The sequence below is a fragment of the Carassius gibelio genome, chromosome B14 (assembly GCF_023724105.1).
Source record: "Carassius gibelio isolate Cgi1373 ecotype wild population from Czech Republic chromosome B14, carGib1.2-hapl.c, whole genome shotgun sequence".
Taxonomy (NCBI): domain Eukaryota; kingdom Metazoa; phylum Chordata; class Actinopteri; order Cypriniformes; family Cyprinidae; genus Carassius; species Carassius gibelio.
In genome coordinates this window covers 24,877,793-24,896,237 of record NC_068409.1, presented here as the reverse complement: position 1 = coordinate 24,896,237, position 18,445 = coordinate 24,877,793, and the positions used below count along the sequence as shown (strand labels likewise).

Sequence of the window (18,445 nt, the reverse complement as noted above, 5' to 3'; positions counted from 1 at the left end):
CTGTGTGAAGCTAATCTATTTTCAAGAATCCCCCGCAAAGTCCCTCTGTTAAAAAAAAGGCATGTGCAGAAGAGGTTACAATTTGCCAAAGAACACATCAACTGGCCTAAAGAGAAATGGAGGAACATTTTGTGGACTGATGAGAGTAAAATTGTTCTTTTTGGGTCCAAGGGCCACAGGCAGTTTGTGAGACGACCCCCAAACTCTGAATTCAAGCCACAGTACACAGTGAAGACAGTGAAGCATGGAGGTGCAAGCATCATGATATGGGCATGTTTCTCCTACTATGGTGTTGGGCCTATTTATCGCATACCAGGGATCATGGATCAGTTTGCATATGTTAAAATACTTGAAGAGGTCATGTTGCCCTATGCTGAAGAGGACATGCCCTTGAAATGGTTGTTTCAACAAGACAATGACCCAAAACACACTAGTAAACGGGCAAAGTCTTGGTTCCAAACCAACTAAATTAATGTTATGGAGTGGCCAGCCCAATCTCCAGACCTTAATCCAATTGAGAACTTGTGGGGTGATATCAAAAATGCTGTTTCTGAAGCAAAACCAAAAAATGTGAATGAATTGTGGAATGTTGTTAAAGAATCATGGAGTGGAATAACAGCTGAGAGGTGCCACAAGTTGGTTGACTCCATGCCACACAGATGTCAAGCAGTTTTAAAAAACTGTGGTCATACAACTAAATATTAGTTTAGTGATTCACAGGATTGCTAAATCCCAGAAAAAAAAAAAGTTTGTACAAAATAGTTTTGAGTTTGTACAGTCAAAGGTAGACACTGCTATTTTTTTGAACACACCCCTTTCAACTAATTGCTCAATTGCACCGCCTTAAGAGCGTGCATATCATTAATGCTGGGTCTCATTTGTTTTCTGAGAATCTACTGAACCTACTGGTAACTTGTTTGCCACGTAGCAATAAAAAATATACTAAAAACCTTGATTATTCTGGTTAGTCACATTGTACTGCTATTATTTTGAACAATACTGTATCATTCGTCATAACGTTTATTTCAGTTTCGACATTCATCCATAAATCTCCGTTTAAATCCACCTGAATTTGTCATCTCATGATTACGACTTAGTGCCTCGATTTTAACTTTGTACATAATGATTATGATTTACCAAATCATGGCTTTTTTCTCCTATGTAGCAGAAATGTGCTCAATTGTAACAAAGCATTGCAAAATGAAGTGTGCAAAGAGCATGTGCAATTAAGTGGCATCACTCCAAACGGTGCAATTTCCCCCATGAAATGCACACAAAAGATGCTATCAGTCTGGGGTTCCTTGCAGGTGTTAGACAGAGCAAAGCTAATGATTCTCCATCTTATCTATGTGTCAAGAAACTCAAGTCAAGGTGGGAGAAGGGAGGAAAAAGGGCCATCATCACAATTAACAGCTCTTTATTTTGATTAGCCTTGCATTGTCAACGACAATACCTGAAGAATGCAAATGAAGCTGGGTATTTAATATTCCTTCGGAGTTCCTTTGAAACAATTTTGTTTTCCTCTTTTTCCCTTCAGCTATATTCTCTCCTGATGAGTCACGATTATTACTGGCGAGTTTGTTCCGCCTGATTAACCGCTAAGCAATGGTAGGCACTTATTTGCTTATTTAAAGGAGAGAAAGGTGGACAGACTGCTGAGATAAAGACACTACTGAAGCCATGGACTGCTAAAGGGTGACTTGCAGCTGATGTACCGCAGCCTGGACCACAGAACTGTTTTGCATAATTGACTTCACACTTCACAAAATAAGATTCTCGCTCTATAACGGTTACAGTCACAAGACCACACCACTCGAGACAGAGGAAAAAGAGACATGGACAGCTTCTTGTTTTATCTTCCAACTACCGTTTTCCTTAACCGTGGAAACATAAAAGAACTGACATCTACTCAAAATGACATTCACTAATTCGCAATCACGCTCCGACTGAAGTTTCTACAACCGGAAGAAACGCGTGGAGGCTAGACAAGCATGCAAAGCTTAAACTCTTTTAAAGGTAAGCTACAATTTAGAAATATGTATGATAAAATTGCTGCCTTATTTATGCCCTGATGCTATATTTTGCATGATATTTCATACCGAAAAACATATAGAAATGAAATACTGTGCATATATACATATAGGAATTGTTTTAAGGCTGCATTATCCCCTTCTTTGGATTTCTGTCATTGAGAGGAAAACTGGAACAATGACAAACTTAAGGTACAGTAGAGTCTTATATTCAATATAAGTGGATTTTCATGAAGATAAAATGATAAAGTGGACAACACTAACCAATGACAGTAGGGGATGTGACCAAATGAATGAATAAATGTCCTGTTTCTACCATTAGCATGAAGCACCATGAACGTAGTACATGGAAGAATGGAGTGAAATGACAGATTTTAATTTTATTTTTTTTCCAAACAGCTTCATAGTTTTTATTCTTCTTTCTCGTGCCCTATTTCTATTCATCCCTCTATGATCCATCCCAGTCGGTCTTTCTCTATGTCTCCCCCCACCTGCACTCAGAGCAGTCTGTGAGTCGGCATACAACACACACTGGTCAGTCCGTTGCCATGGTGATGGTGCAAGCTGAGGGCAAAATCGACAGCTTTTAAGAAGCGCAGATGCTGCTAGAATTTAAATGGCCGGCAGTGGCAGGAAAGGCTGCATGTGTATGAGTGTCTGGTGTGTGTGTCTTTTTTGGGGCCCAGATTAGCTGCCGGCATACAAGGAGCCAATCGAATAGTACAAAAAAACCTAACAAGACCTCTGACAACTATCCCTTGATCCCATTCCTCGAATCTTAGGTTGGGACCCAAGAAAGGGCTTTGATTGACAGGACCTGTACAAAACACCTCACTTTCCTCTAGGGTCATTCGGATACGCCAAGTCTGCACTGCTCAAATCCTCTTAGAACATGATTTTGTTCTTGTGATGTGTGCAGCATGAATGAGAAAAACAAAAACAGACATGAAACACAGAAATGAAAAAAAAAAAAAAAATTATAATAATAAAATAAAAACTGAACACATTTGTAAAGCTCAGTGACTCAGTGTTTGGCTTGATCCCAGAGGAGCAATGCTGTGAATGTGTCATATTAATTGTGTTAAGACATGGATTACATAAGACTGACATGGCATGAACACTATAAAAACTAAACTTGCTGAATAGTAAAGAAAAAATCAATCCATTTGTCTAGCTATCAACTTAGGGAGCTTGAAATAATAGCTGTGGTAATGCAAGCTCATCGACCTGTGCTCACTGGTACCAAGAGAATTTCAAATAGTTTTTGAAGTAGACATTTTTATGGTGTCAGTAAGTAAATAAAAAGTGATGTTTACTGGTAAAATGTGATATATAGAAAGGGTAATGTCATAAATAAATATGGGAATATGGAAATGAAATACTGTACCTTAAGAATTCATGTCCCCTGGTGAGTAATTTAAATACATTCTGTTTAACATTAAATCCACAATGTAACACCTTCACAAAAGTTTTTATTGAATGCCAACTTGCTTTACTTAAAAAAATAAAAAATACAAATTGCAAATCAACACAAATCAACAAAACAACACATAACAGAAATTAAACACAAATGGGGATGTCTGCAGCTTTAAATACAGTTCCACAGATGAAACACACACTGAACGCAAAGGGTTGTATTCAATTTGCATGCGTATGTGTGTAAACTAGCCGCTCCTGCAGGACATCCTATCAACATTGCATCTTTCCAGCATAACAACACACATGGTTATTGCTTTAAATATGAACACATCTCACTTACAACCAGACTTCAAATGTACAAAATGGAGGATGGAGCCACTATCAAAGCAGCTGAGCTCAAGATATATCTGGTTGGGTCTATTTACACATCTGGTATTAAGCAAGGTTTGGTGTGTTAAGAATGAATAAAGCAAATTATTCTATATAAAGCTATTTCGGTTGTTCATTCTGCAACGGAACAAAACAAACATCATAATGGATGAACACACACACGCGCGCACGCAACAGCACATATAGCTGGTTATTAACATTCACAATATTCAACTTGTATAACAAAATACCTTTTGCAGTGATTGTCTCCAAAGGTTTGCTAACACAGTCCAAGAAAAATGGTACTCATTTTTGGTTTCCTTGTTCAGTACTAGAGAAAAGTACTAGAGAAAAGTGATAAGAGTATTAATGTCAAGTAGCTTTCTATTTACAGTGAACGTGACATTATTCACAGACTGGTAGAAATCCCGCAGTTAATAATTCAACAATGTTCGATGGCACACTCTGATGTCTGTAGCTGATTATTAATCTACATTAAGCCAATCCACTTAGTTGTGTACATAACAAAAAGAAGTCACTCTTTGCATGGGCAATCAATGAAGCTTGAGAAAGAATTGGGGAATTGCCCACCATTCATCTGTAAAAATAACCCACTTCAACGCCAAAATGTGCCATGGAAACGTTTAAATATGCTGAGCTTACTTGTCCAACCTTGCCGTGTATTTTAACTTAGCACAAAGTTGTCTTTATGAAAAAAAATGCTTTTATAATAATTTTGACATATTAACAATTGTGCAATTAACTGAACTAGCCTTACAACAGACATCAAAACAATAACAGCTATCATTTGTTGTCTTTCAAAGCAAAAAATAAGGCACATGTCTCTGGTCTAAAGATTATTATATAAAAAATGTGTTTCAAAGGTTTTTGAAAGCAGTTATGATCATCTTTTGAGGGGCAGCATAAAACACTGTCCAACTGAAAATTACCCTCTCATAGAAAATCAAAATGGAAATAAGAGTGCAGGATTGTCTCCTTCATGTAAATAAGTAGTAATTAAATTTAGCTTTTTTTTTTTTCCTTCAGAGCATAAATGATACTACAAAACTGAAGAAGAAAAAAGTTTGACAAATAAAACAAACTTCTTTCAATCAAATGATGTGCATGGGGTGTGTGATCAGTGCAGCTTTGGTTTGACATTTATTCAGTTCCAGCCCCTAATACATGCCCTTAGTCCACACCATGTTGCTGTGGTACCCGTTGCTGTGATACCCTGTGCTGTGGTACCCTGGGCTGGGGTACCCTGGGCTTTGGTACGCTGTGCTGTGGTACCCTGCCATGCTTTCGAAGTCGTCTCCTACCTGTTTGGTGCTATATTTTGAAGAGTTGGCCTTGTAGCTGTAATCCGAATACTGGTCTGAGCCTGTTGAGTTGTTGTCCCCGGTTCCTACAAAGGTATTGGTGGCCGGCAGGTCCTGCACTGCCTGGTGTTTCTTTGAGGCAGAAGGTGACTGAGGTTGGAGCTGAATGGATGGCAGAGGAGAATTAGACCGATAGTGTCGCCCCAGGTCTGGGCTCCCAGGGGGGTAGTTGAGCGGCAGGTGAATCCTAGGGCTATCGTTGACGCTATCATTCATGAGGTTGAACTTTAGGCCTTTCTGGAGACTCCCCCCCTCATCCTCCTCAGATGGGTTGGCAGGCTTTGGAGCTTTGCTTTTCTTTGCCTTCTTGTTCTTGTTGCTCTTAGGTCCTGGTTTGGGGGCATATAGGTCTTTGGTCTCCTTCTTGCCTGCTTGGTAGCCACTTTTATTTTCCTTCAACATGACGTGCCTGATGATCATAGCCACTGCAATGATTAGAACGACCACACAAAAGCCACCCAAGACTGCAAAAATAATGTTATTTTGCTGGTCTCGAGAATAATCGGGATCTCCCGCAATGTCCATTTCGAGTGGCGTATAAAGACTGTGTCCAACAAGTCCTTCGACGTGGGAGACATTGCCGATGGTCTCATTGACATAAATGTGAACCAGTGCGGTCGTATGGCGTGGTGGCGTGCCTTTGTCCTTAACTTTTACTACCAGACGATGGAGACCAATATGTTTGGATGTGAACTCTTTAGCCAACGTAATCTCACCCTCTGAAGAGATCCGGAACAAGCCATGAGGGTTGCCCCCTACAATACTGAAATCCATCTCTGAATTTAAACCGATGTCCATGTCCTCTGCCTCAACACGTTCTACATGGGTTTCTGGGCTGGTGCGGGGATCCAAGAACTTGTATGAAGAGTTTGAGGGCTTAGTGACATATGGAGCATTGTCATTCTCATCAAGAACATTAATGGTAATGCCAACATAGGAGGAACGTGGTGGATCACCTCCATCAACAGCTTTAAGTCGGAAACTGTAGGTGCTCTCCCTTTCTCTGTCGAAGGAAATAGTTGAAAGTATGGTGTATGTTCCATTTTGAATCATAAACTTGCCATTGTCTGGTTCTACAGAGAGTTCAACATGAGCATTTTCATCCTTGTCACGATCATTGACTGTTACCATTCCAACAGGACTAAGGGGTGGCATGTTTTCTTGGACTGAAAAGCTGTAACCATTGAGCATGAATTTAGGGTCATTGTCGTTCCTGTCGAGCACCTTAAGAACAACAGTGGCAGTTCCTCTCAAGCTTGGTACACCTTTATCAGCTGCTGCGACTAGAAATTGATAGTGATCTAATTGTTCACGGTCCAACTGGCTCATGACACGCACTTCTCCTGTATTAGGGTTAATTACAAATAGCCCCTCGGGGAGTGACCCACCAGTGATACTGTATGTCAGTTCCGCATTAGTCCCACTGTCGGCATCTGTGGCTACCACATCCAGAACCTTGTCACCTGACTGGTTCTCCTCAGCAAATTCTACCTCATACAAAGAGGGCGAAAAGATCGGGGAGTTGTCATTCATGTCTGTCACTTGCACCTTCAGGGAATTTGTGCTGGATAGTGCAGGGTTGCCAGAGTCCACTGCCACAATTTCAATCCTGTAGTCTTTGATCCGCTCGTAGTCCAACAGCATGGTTGTCTGAAGGAAGTACTTCCTCTTGCGGTCGTTGCCTGTTTCACTAGCTGAACGCAGCTGGAATGGGACATCCCCTGCCACCACACAGGTTACAACTGCATTTTCACCTTCATCACGATCTGATACCTCCACCAGAGCCACAGCTGTGCCTACAGGCATGTCCTCCGATATGTTAGCAACACCATCTTCATGTGTCACAAGGCCAATACCCCGGATTCTGATTGAGGGTGCATTGTCATTCTGGTCCTTCACTGTAATAGTCACAAGGGCTTTGGAGCTCTTCGACTGTGGACCATTGTCTTTAGCTTGGACGTAGAACTTGAGCATGCTGATATCTTCACGATCCACCAAGCCTTTGACGAAAATGGTGCCTGTGTTGCGGTCAATGCTAAGGAGCCTCTGGACAGTCGATGATGCCTGGTGGAGGCTGTAGGTCACCTCTCCATTTGGTCCCATGTCGGAGTCATTGGCCTTCACCTAAATCAACACAACACAAACATGAAACTAAGCAACGCACTGAAACATTCATTTACCAAATAGATTATGTAATCATAGGTTTATACATCAATGTCAAAACAGAAGTTAAAATGCTTAGTCAGGACCATAGAAAATGGATAAAAATCATTGCAAGAAGCAAAGAATTACCATGCCAAAAATATGCTTTACACACTTTAAAAATACCCTAAACTCATCCAAGAACTACATCAGACTAATTAATAAATTAACTGAATTTTCTTGTAATTTAAAATAAAGCACACCTCATTTGATTCCAGAAAACAGCTTGTGCTTTCACTAATGAGTAATACCATAATGGTGTTATTATTCAGTTTTTAATATGTAAGGAGAGAAATGAGAAATACACTTACTCAGAGGGGTTAAATATGATTGGGTTGTGTTTTGTGTAAAGTTAAATTCTCCAAAATTAGCTGTAGTTTGCTAGATGAAGTTAATTTGAGACATCACTTAAGTTACTTAGTCTTGGCAGGGATTTCTCTAAAAAAAAAAGAAAAAGAAAAAAAGAAAAAAAAAAATCTGGTCTATCGTGAACCTGGGAATAATTTTACACAGCTCTAAACTGAAGTGTGGCTTGATTAAAGCTTTTAAACAATCAAGATTCCCTTGTTCCTTCTACATCCTCTCTTCTTTTCATCCTTGGCCGTGTATGAAACATGCATGATGTTTCAGTCCATGTATTACAGTGAACAGCCTTAATCTGAAGCAGTCATAAGATTATTCATGGTGCTTAAGTTATTATTTCACTATATGAGTCACTCCATTTCATCCTCCATGCAAACTGGTAATTCATTTCATTTAATGTATTTGAAGCGCATTTCTCTGAACAAGCTGAAACACTCCATCAACATTTACAACCCTCTGAAATCACAAAATTAAGCAGTTTTAATACCACTACTACTTATTTACTTTGGCTTCAAAGGATGCTTATGAGGACTAAATAAAATAAAAAAATAAAATCTTCTGACATGCTCTTTGAATACAACTTGGTTGCATGGATTAATTGTTGACTGAGAGATTAACAGTCATTAATAAAAAAATAAAATAAAAATAAAAATTTTGCCTGGACACTTGCATCAGATTAATCTTGGAAAGCTTCCAGCCTTTGCTGCCATCCTAATCTTAGCAGTGCTTTTATTTCCACAACAATTCAACATGCAATTCACACCGCTAGTCAATACCTCTATCCTGTTTTGTAAAGTTTGTGTTTAAAGGGACGATGAGGGATCAATCGATTGCCTGTGAAAATATGATTCGGCTTTCCTAATTCTTTCGCTTTAATCCTGTTCTATGGGAATCGAGGCTAAAGCCCGTCGGGAAAACTGAGACTCCCCATTTACAAGAGCTTGTCAGGTTCTGTGTGTGGGGCTTGAGTGCACTTCTATTGCCAAGCTGTCAAATCAGCTCCTCTTTTACTTATTGCCCAATCTAAAGGTTTAGCATAGCATATACTTGCTTACAAGTTAGTTTAATGAGACACACGTGTCAAGACATATTTACTTAATTCATATTTTATATAATAGACAATAAATACACTTAAATAGTCACTGTATAAAATTGTAAAATTAATATACAAGAATAATTATAAGAATAATTTATTATGAATCGAACATGAAAAAAAAAAAGTATATATAATTTTCCAACATATGACATAATTTTTGTTTTAAGTTGCATTTGTTTAGTTTTAGACAGAGAGTATGACTTAAAAAAATAGATTACTTACTTGTAGAACCGTATGACCCACTGGGCTGTTTTCTGGGAGCTCACCCTCATAATGAGACTTCTCAAATTTAGGCACGTTGTCATTGGCATCTGTGATGGTGATCCTGAGCAGGGCGCTACTCTGGCGGGGTGGAGAGCCACCATCGATCACTTTTATGTTGAGGTCATATGAATCTCGCAGCTCTCTATCCAGGTTTCCCAATACAATGAGTTGTGGCAATTTCTCATCTGAGTCTTGCGCCACCTGCAGGCTGAAAAGGTTGGCAGCTTCAGGGCCAGTCGTTAGGGCATAATCGGCGATGCCGTTGCTTCCAGAATCTCTGTCGGTGGCCAGAGGTATGGCAAAAAGCGCACCGACGTGCGTGTTCTCCGGGATCGACAACGTCAAGACAGGTGAAGAGAACTGTGGAGTGTTGTCGTTCTCATCCAAGATCTCGATGCGGCCTTCGATGAGCCGAGGTCCTGTGCCCTTCATCAGGTCTGTAATAGATACCTCAAATTCTAAGAAACAAGGATCGCCCTCGAAAAGGTTGCGGCAGTCCTTGAGAGTCTCACGATCGATCGAGTTCTCTGTGGTGTAGATATCCCCTGTTTTGCCATCCACACGGAGGTAAGGAGCACCCACCTCAAGCTTGTAAAGGTGGCCAGTGTCTGGCAAGCCCTGGTCAGATGCCAAGCTGCCAATCAGTGTATTAGGCGGCTGCTCCTCGGTTACCTGGTAGATAATGGTGCTGACGACATTTGCAGAACAACAGAGAAGAAGGAAAATCCACACTAGCATGGCACTCCACCGTGACCACATCGCATTGGCACTCTGGCACATCATCTGTCTGTTGCTGCAAAAGATCAAGCAAACAAACAAATAAGATTAGAGAAACATTCATTCTTGAGACATTATCCTTCAAAGTCCCCTTACAGTGCCAAAAAGCCTGTAAAGTGATGGCAGCCACAGAGTTTTATGGTCCTGATTCCCTGGGATTTATGATTGATCACCCCTTCATGTGTGTTGCCTTTTTAGAGGCATTAAATGTGTCACAAACAGTTACTTGTGTTTGATTTCACTTAATGTCTAATTCATAAAGACAACATATGCCCAAATTCCTGAGAGATGCATTGGCTGACCCTACAAGAGGAGGAAGCTATCAGACAAGTGAGGTCCATTCAAATAATGATATAACTCCGCTTGATCTACCTCCAAGGATAAACTGTGTTTCATTTCTAGAACCATGCCTGGGGTCAACAAAAGTGTGAAACCCATCAAAATCAACCATAATATTATTTATTTTCCCCAGAGCCGTGTTTTATTTCAGTCAAAACCAAAATAACATTTATATATCTAAAATCATATATTGAAAGAAAATCTTAGGCAGTACAATTACATTTATTTTTGGCCCATATTACTCTAAGCTCATAGAAATAAATATGTTCTTCATTTTATTAATTGTTAGTTATTTTAGTGACCTTTAGGTCAATTCTGCCTTTTCTAAAAGCTGTAATTTATACCATAATAAAATGAAATCCAAAAACACAGTGAAACCTGGAGGGCAAAACAATTAAAAATAAATAACTAAACTAATTAATAAAATTAAATAGACCTATAAAACCAAATATCTAAATCACTGGTCTTATATTAATTTTCTTATTAAATAATTATATAATTATTATTTCAAAAAAGTTTCCAGCCTGCTTCCTTCACACAAATCACACTGTTTCTTGGAGTGTTTCTTGGCCACTTCCTTTGCAAACTTCTCGTTTTCTCACTGTGTTCTTCTTCTAACTCATATTTTACACACATTTTTTACCCTGCAGATAAACAGGGTGTGCAAAGAGACAGAATAGTAGCCAGACAAAGAAAGACCACCATTATTTTCACCATTAAAATCATGGTCTTCTCTTTCCTGTCTTTAAGTTATTGAACACATGGTAGAAGAGTGTGTTTTTCAAATGGCCACTTTAGCTGATAGCTATTCACAGCAAATGGCTCCCAATTTGTTGCAACATCACACAACCATGAAGAGGTGAGAGACGGGCTATAGAGGGCGTCTGGACAACAGCCCCCTCCTGCCACTTCACCAAACGTTAACAACCTCAGCGTGAGGTACTGCAAAAGAACACGGAAAAGAACAATCAAATAAATAAATCAGATTCTGTTAATCCATCATGTTTAAGGTCTTGTTGCTTTGATGTTTCCCGTTGTGTTAATTGCAGAGCCCTGTAACATATGTGCAATGTTATCCCACCATGCTCCCCATGGCTAATGAGGCAGAGCTGCTAGATTACTGTCCAGAGGAGACAGACACCTTAACTCGACCCAGCGGTGAACCAATGGAGGCTGTGAGAGAGCTGCCACCAGTTACATTATTCCAGTGAATACCAAAGCTAAATAATCAAAGTCTTTAAATGTCACCTTCCATGAGGTCGAAAAAACAAAACTGCATAACTTTGTTAAAAACCACATGCATACCAAGAAATATTTACTGCCAGCATATTGGTGCAGCCATTTGGTGACTAATAGGAAGTGGCTTCTTCCATACACTCATCAGTATTGATTGGTTGTAGTAGTTTAGTGCATGTACCATTCAATATTTTTCCATTAGCAGACACATGACATAGCGAGCCTTTCACAAACACATTACAAGGAATGTGTGGTTAGACCAACAAAAATGGAAAAGGTAACTGCAACAAGCACACACTCCCATAAAGGCAGCTTTAATATACACAAATTAGACACCAGTGACTACAAACACACTCGCACAACTGCAACTACAAACCAACAACACTGTAGGGAGAACAATGCACTAATGAGGCTGAAATGAAGGGTAGGATGTGTGACCCTGATCACACATATGATGAGAGCTTGACTCATTTCTTACTAATTTCACAGTCTAATTCTGAATCTGTCGAGACAGACGACTCTGGCACACTTTCATGCGGCTAATTAAACAGTGCCGACCGTAATAGAGGCTGGAGAGGTGAAAAATACATCACCTTTAAAACATCTTATCTCTCATTGTGGTTTCGAACGACCATCTTATGGAGGTGGCATTTCACAGTGATGCATCAAGAGCCTCTGCTGAAGGAGCGTGTTGAATTTTGTACCATATGTTGATGAAAAAAAAAAGCAGGACAGGGACTTCAAAAGCACTGGGTCAAGGAATAAACGGGCTGAAAGAAAATGGTGCTAAAATGCTATTTGTTTAAACAAAGAAGACACAAACTATATATAAACTGAACCAAAACATCCCATCTTCATTGTGCGCTGGAAAAGTCAATAAAGCTCAAAAATATTCTCGCAACATGAAAAGCATGCGAATATGTTTGTTGCGATGAAGGGTTTAAGAGGCTCTCACGACATTCACTCTCCAGGGTCCGGCATTTAAGAGTCTGTGTTAAGGGTCACTGTACGCTGGGAACCCCAATGTGGGCCGTAGACATCCTTTCCCACACTCTTCTCTGAATGTGAGCCCGCATGTTCACATATGTATGCGCCGTACATCTGTGGGTGTGTAAAAGTTACACACAAGATCTAAAAACAACCACAGCAAAGGAACGTCAGCGAGTGTTTGCGAGCACAGACTCAGGAAAATGGAAAATCTTAGAGAAAAAAACTTGAAGGTCATGAAAAAAAGGAAAACAACTGAACGTGTTTGAGTATATGAAATTTAAAGATGGCAATGGCTCAGGCTTTTGGCTAAGAACTCTCCTTTGTAATGGAAATGCATAAGTGCATATGAGTGGCGTGCCTTAATAACAGCAACATTTACAAGACACAGGAGGCCCTAACAGAGTCAAATCATTCACTGCTACATATCAAACAGCTTTCCTTTCAGTTGCAGAGAGTTCGCACTTAGCTTTCACACAGGTACACAAAAAGCCTAGCCATTACAATGACAATAGGCCATCAGTGGGGATTTTTTCTTACCTCCAAGCATTGATCGTCATCATTACATGGTCAGAGGGGCGATTTATGACATGCCCTAAATCAACACGCCCCATCCACCTCTCTAATAACGTCTTCAAATGCGCCATCGTCGAGCCGCAACTAAGATCTCCTCGCAGGGAGACAGGCGTCGCCAGAGTGCTGTATTTATGACTACTGTCATAATCCTATGAGAATTTATGATCGACTCTCAGGCTGTGTATCCTAATTCATCTTCTACTTCTGTGTATAAGCTGGATGTCATTAATATAATCAATAGCTGTGAGTGCAAAGGAAGGTGTGATTCTGTGTTTCCCCATTTGGAGTCTAACCGTCGGCTCTTTACAGATTATTCACAGTACATTTGGCCAGAATTTTCGCATAAGCCTTCGGGGGAACGCGGTTCCCCTCTCATTTCCTGTCCGCAAAAACCACATTATGTTCATTTCACACCTGGTCTCTTGTAACAACACCTCCTACATCTCTCTGTCTTTCTCTTTTATTCGCACACCATCCTTTTATGCCCTACCATGCCCTCTCAGAGACGCGCTCATATATATATATATATATATATTGTCAAGACGGCCATTGTGTTGTTGCGCAGGGGGAGGTTAACAGATTTAACAGGCTAATTACTATTCTAAAGCCTCCCCCGCTGACATGCTTTAAAATTGCTGTATGATTTTCTCTCTCCCTCACTCTCACCGTCTCGCTCTCCTTCTTTCCTCTTTAAAGACTTGTAACAAGGAATTCATCATTGGACCAACACTCACCCTTCCTCTGCCAGCAAAAAAAAAAACCCATGGGAATATTAGGAAGGCATACCTCTGCCAAGGCAACCCTCCCCCCCCCCCCCTCCCCCCAGGTAGCATCCAGCACAGCATGAAACAGCAAGGTGATTCTGGAGAAAATAAAGCAATAAAAGCATTTACGTAACCGGCGTGGCAGGAGTCGGATTCCTGGACGAGGCACAGCAGTGGCACTGCGTCATGGTAACGCACTCAGTCAATGATTGTTCTAACCCATCCCCATCCCGGTTTCAACGCGATAATTAAAGAATTAAATTAAAGCGGTGACATTTATGAGGGTTCAGGAGTCAGCTCTTGTCTGAAGCCAGGAGAATGATTGACTCAGAAGGAAGTGTGAGTGCAGCATCTGTCCTAGGTTAATGGTTAACTCATCCAGCTCAACTGACATTTTAGTGCGCACCTGAAGTGCATATTCAAAAATATAGCATAAAATCCAAAGATTCATTTGCTTACTGTTACACGAGATAAGCCGATAGACTAACCAATTTAATAATGTTTCCAATTAATCAGCAAGGAGATCGAAAATGTGTTTAGTGATCTGTGAATAAAACGCATTCATATGTGCTCATTCTCATGGAGACCGCGGAAACAAATCCTTCTGAAACCACATAAATGAGATAAAATGAAGTAGTTGCAGCTGGATAAACACTAACCAACCACATTCTAAACACTGAGTGTGTCAAGACTTTGATGCCAGCGCCCACAGCCAAAGAGTTGGGTTCACGTGTACTTTTGTCCTCGGGTGCAGCCATCTAGGCTCTACAGGCCACCAGCTCCACGGCGTTCAGTGACCCATTCAGGATGGGTGGTCCAAGGCCCCCCTCCCTATCCAAGTGCGAGGCACAGAGGATTACTTTAATTATTTCATTCAGCCATTGTGGGGCCAGATTAGTCTGCGCCCGCTTTCAGACGAGATGAACTGCTGCCCCGCTGCTGTCTACCAGGCTGTTACACAGAGAGAGCTGGCCAGTCACAAGGCTGGCACACAAACTCTCACACACCATTACACACGGCTAAACACACACTCACACACACACACTGATAGACAAAGACAAGAGGCCTGCTGTTAATATTATGGGTTAAACAGACTAGGTTGTATTAAAATTAGCAAAACAGGCATACTATTTTTACTTTATGTATATGGATTTGTTTTAAAACTATGTCCAAATGGGAAAAATAATGAAGGACGTTCAAGCTCAACACTGGGTGATAGCTTGCTGTTTAGTTTAACCAACAGACCATTATTTTCCACTAACAATATAAATGTAAACTATATATATATATATATATATATATATATATATATATATATATATATATATATATATATATATTAGCTGGACATTGTCAATATACAATCATTGGATACAATTATAACTGAACTAATCTCACAACACTGACATTAATAAGAAGAAGAAAAAAAAAAAAAAAAAAAACTATGACACAGTAAATACTAGAAACTTCTTCAAGCATGCAACTTGTAACCTAAGAGTCGTACCGATCAATGGGGGGCTGTACATTGCATATTGTTGACTACTTCACTACCACTCCGTCGAGCTTCATTCAATAACAGTCACTGTTATTGCACTTGGAATAAGTAAAGTAGCCTACATTTTAATCTCAAAGAAAACATCGCTATAGTTTAAATGCGCACCCATAATCTCTGCTTTCTACAGTGTAGAAGTTTCGGTTCATTCAAGCGATCATCTGAAATGTGTCTCTGTGTGCTCGAGGAGTCTCATTTCCTCCCGTTTCGCTGGATTCTCGTACTCAGTGTGGAGCGTTTACGCCCATCAAATTTACTAAAGACTGGTTATAATGAGGAGACACGTCGTATCATGATCGAACGCCCGATATGTGCGAATTATTCTATGTCTTCCAACTTTTTAAAGATATTTAAAAGACTAGCAGGACGCAATTAGTTGCCCCAAAAGGCACATACGTCCAAACGCCATAACAAAACTAAAATGGGTATTAATTAAAACACTAAAGTCATTCTTATATATATATATTTTGCAACGTAATCTATAATAAACTGATAAAACATTTATAGCATTTATGTTTTAGCAACGTACCGTCCGAAAGGCTCAGCGGTCTGCTGTTGCTATGGTTTCCTCCTCAGACAACGCGAGTTCTGTACAAATGTACACAAAAACAGCCGACCTGACTAACTTCCAACTTTTGTGGTTACTTAAATCTCACTGAAACGTTGAAACATGCACGAAGACCACAAAACTTAGTTTTTTATAGGTGGTCAGCCGCCCCCATCCCCCATTCCATAAATTCAAATCGCATTCACCATCGCTGTCCAGATTGAGCGACGGAAATAGTTTCGGCACATTAAAGAAACAAGATGGTGTTCATAAGATCCACAGATCAATAATCTACTGGAACAGCACGAGGATCTCACTCGAGTGCCGGTGTGTTGTGCTGATGCCTACAGAACACGATCTCGATGAGAGCGGAAGAGAAATGACTTTTACCTGCGGATGAAAGCGCTCTGACTTAGACCAGGTCATTTGCAAGCCATTTCAGGATTCTGTACAATATTACATCCGGCTGAACGCTTTTCCAACAAATGAACCACAGAAAGAATCGAGATGTCCGATCACAGCTGGGCGGAGTAAAGCACAAGCCTTGTCGTGTTTTCACACCTGTTTTCCTCAGCCGGACGAACAGGTTTAAAAGCAACCCGACGACGGGAGCGGCCAGAAAGACGGGATTCCACTGTTATGACAGGCAGTGCTTTCGATTGCCCAGTAGCCTAACGATTATTGGTGACTGAGTATAATGAAATAGCCTATATCAGTGCGTCTCGAGAAATGTTGACTAGTCAACATTCTGTGGGTGAAATTGACTGCGGATTTTTTTTAAACGCACTGAGATGGAAAAGTGGAGCTATGTGAGAAATGCGCAAAAACGAGAGCAACAGGTGTTGTGGGAGCGAGCAATATCCGAATAAGATAACAAACTTTAGGGTTTACTTATAAAAGCTCACAAAATATATACGAATTCATTATTCTGTCTAATTTGAACTGTGCTACAAGCGTCGAACAAGTTTGCATGCAATAAGCGCAGTTCCCGGCTTTTTTTTTTTTTTTTTCTTTTTTTCTTCTTTCATCTATAGTGCGCTCATTCTCGCGCGCACTGGAAAGAGCTGAATATTAATTTTTAGAGTGAGGAATAGATTAAATTCCACGCGAAGATAATCTGACCGACACTTGAGCTTGTTGAAGATGTTCAATCTCTGTGGATATGGGGTCAGTGGCTTAATTTATATATGTGGAAAAGCATAGCAAACGTTGATTTGCGATCCACTCCAGCGCTCGGTTTCTTGTATAAAAATCAATAACAGTAGTGTAAGGAAAACATGTCGCTAATCAGCTCTGATGACATCCGAGGGTGAATGTTAATTTGAGATAGGCTATCGAAAAATTCGGAATATTTAAACTGAGGCGTGCAGCACTTCCCAGTTATTTGCTTACCGTTTAGCTATTATAATAGGAATCAAATAATCACGCAACCTTATGCCGGGTGATATTATAGCCTACTCCTGTCGCAATTATGATTTACACATATGGACAATAAAGAAAAGTATATCAAGATAGCTCCTATTATAACTTCATTTACGGACAACATGAGAGGGCATACACTGGTAAGACGAACAAATGTATTATAATTATAACAATAAAATCTCATATACCTTAACGGATAGTTACTCCTCTTAGATGTAGGCTAGTCTTGACCGACGGAGTCGGACCGGGAGCCGCTTTCCCTTTGCACGCCACAAATCAAGCGCTTTGGATATCCAAAATTCAGCACCACCGCAATCCTGTTGATACAAAACAGCACCCTTTTCCGCTGTCAGCTCTCTTGGTTTTCGTTAAAAAATCCTATTTTTAACACGAAGGGTCCGTTAGAACGGTAGCGAAAAGTGTCACGTCAAGAAAATAAGAGCGCGGAACTTGGTTGATGGTGGTTACACACATCAGAGAGAAGTGTTCTCTCCTTGCGCACGAAAGGAAACCCCGAAACAGCGCTACTCCGGACAGGGTTCACAGCATCCCGAAACCTCCAATTCCACAGGGCAACATCCTCCAAAAACTTCAACCTTCAGTCAACTACTGTCTGTGCGTAAGAGTGAAAACAGAGAAAATCTTCCAAGGCTATGTCCGGTAGTGTCCAGTACGCGTGCTCTCAACACCAGTTCACCATTCAGTGTTACTGGGGACGCCGGGGCTCGCGCTCTTGCCGCAGCTCACCGCGCGTGTATACTGTGGATAACCTATGTGAGAGTGAAGTGATTTCCGACCGATTTCGCTCTCGCGCTCCCCCTCTCTCGCTTGCTCAGTCTCTCATACAAGAACATCATCTTGAATAGTCGAGGGCGGAGCTTTGTTAGACGTGCTTCTGTGGACTCCACAACAAAACCTCATTCGTATTTACCCAAACATCACCAAGTGCCAGTGTTGCCATATCCGCTTATTAAATGCGTATGTGCTTGTTCTGTCATAGTAATGCTTTAAAAAAAAAAAAAGAGCAATCATAAAGTGTGACCTATTACTAATTGCTGCTGTCAAGTGTAACGTTTGAGCTGTGCTCTACACAGTTCCCATATCCAGTATATATATATAT

The 18,445-nt window shown here is 40.4% G+C and overlaps 1 protein-coding gene across 4 annotated transcripts in view; it reads right to left on the bottom strand.

Annotated features, from left to right (window-relative positions):
* pcdh1b (protocadherin 1b) overlaps nucleotides 1-18,179 on the bottom strand; it is a 153,336-nt gene extending 135,157 nt beyond the window's left edge. The window contains exons 1-3 of one of the 4 annotated variants that reach the window (XM_052574193.1): nucleotides 17,514-18,179; nucleotides 9,084-9,918; nucleotides 5,141-7,324 (exon numbers count right to left, since the gene is read on the bottom strand). In XM_052574193.1, coding sequence (XP_052430153.1) covers nucleotides 5,141-7,324; nucleotides 9,084-9,908 — 3,009 coding nt within the window. In that variant the 5' untranslated portion in view covers nucleotides 9,909-9,918; nucleotides 17,514-18,179. Of the gene's footprint in view, nucleotides 1-5,140; nucleotides 7,325-9,083; nucleotides 9,919-15,885; nucleotides 16,264-16,293; nucleotides 16,904-17,513 lie in introns of those variants that run through there. The other 3 variants (XM_052574194.1, XM_052574191.1, XM_052574192.1) reach the window with 3 other exon arrangements.
* Nucleotides 18,180-18,445: the final 266 nt, after the last annotated feature.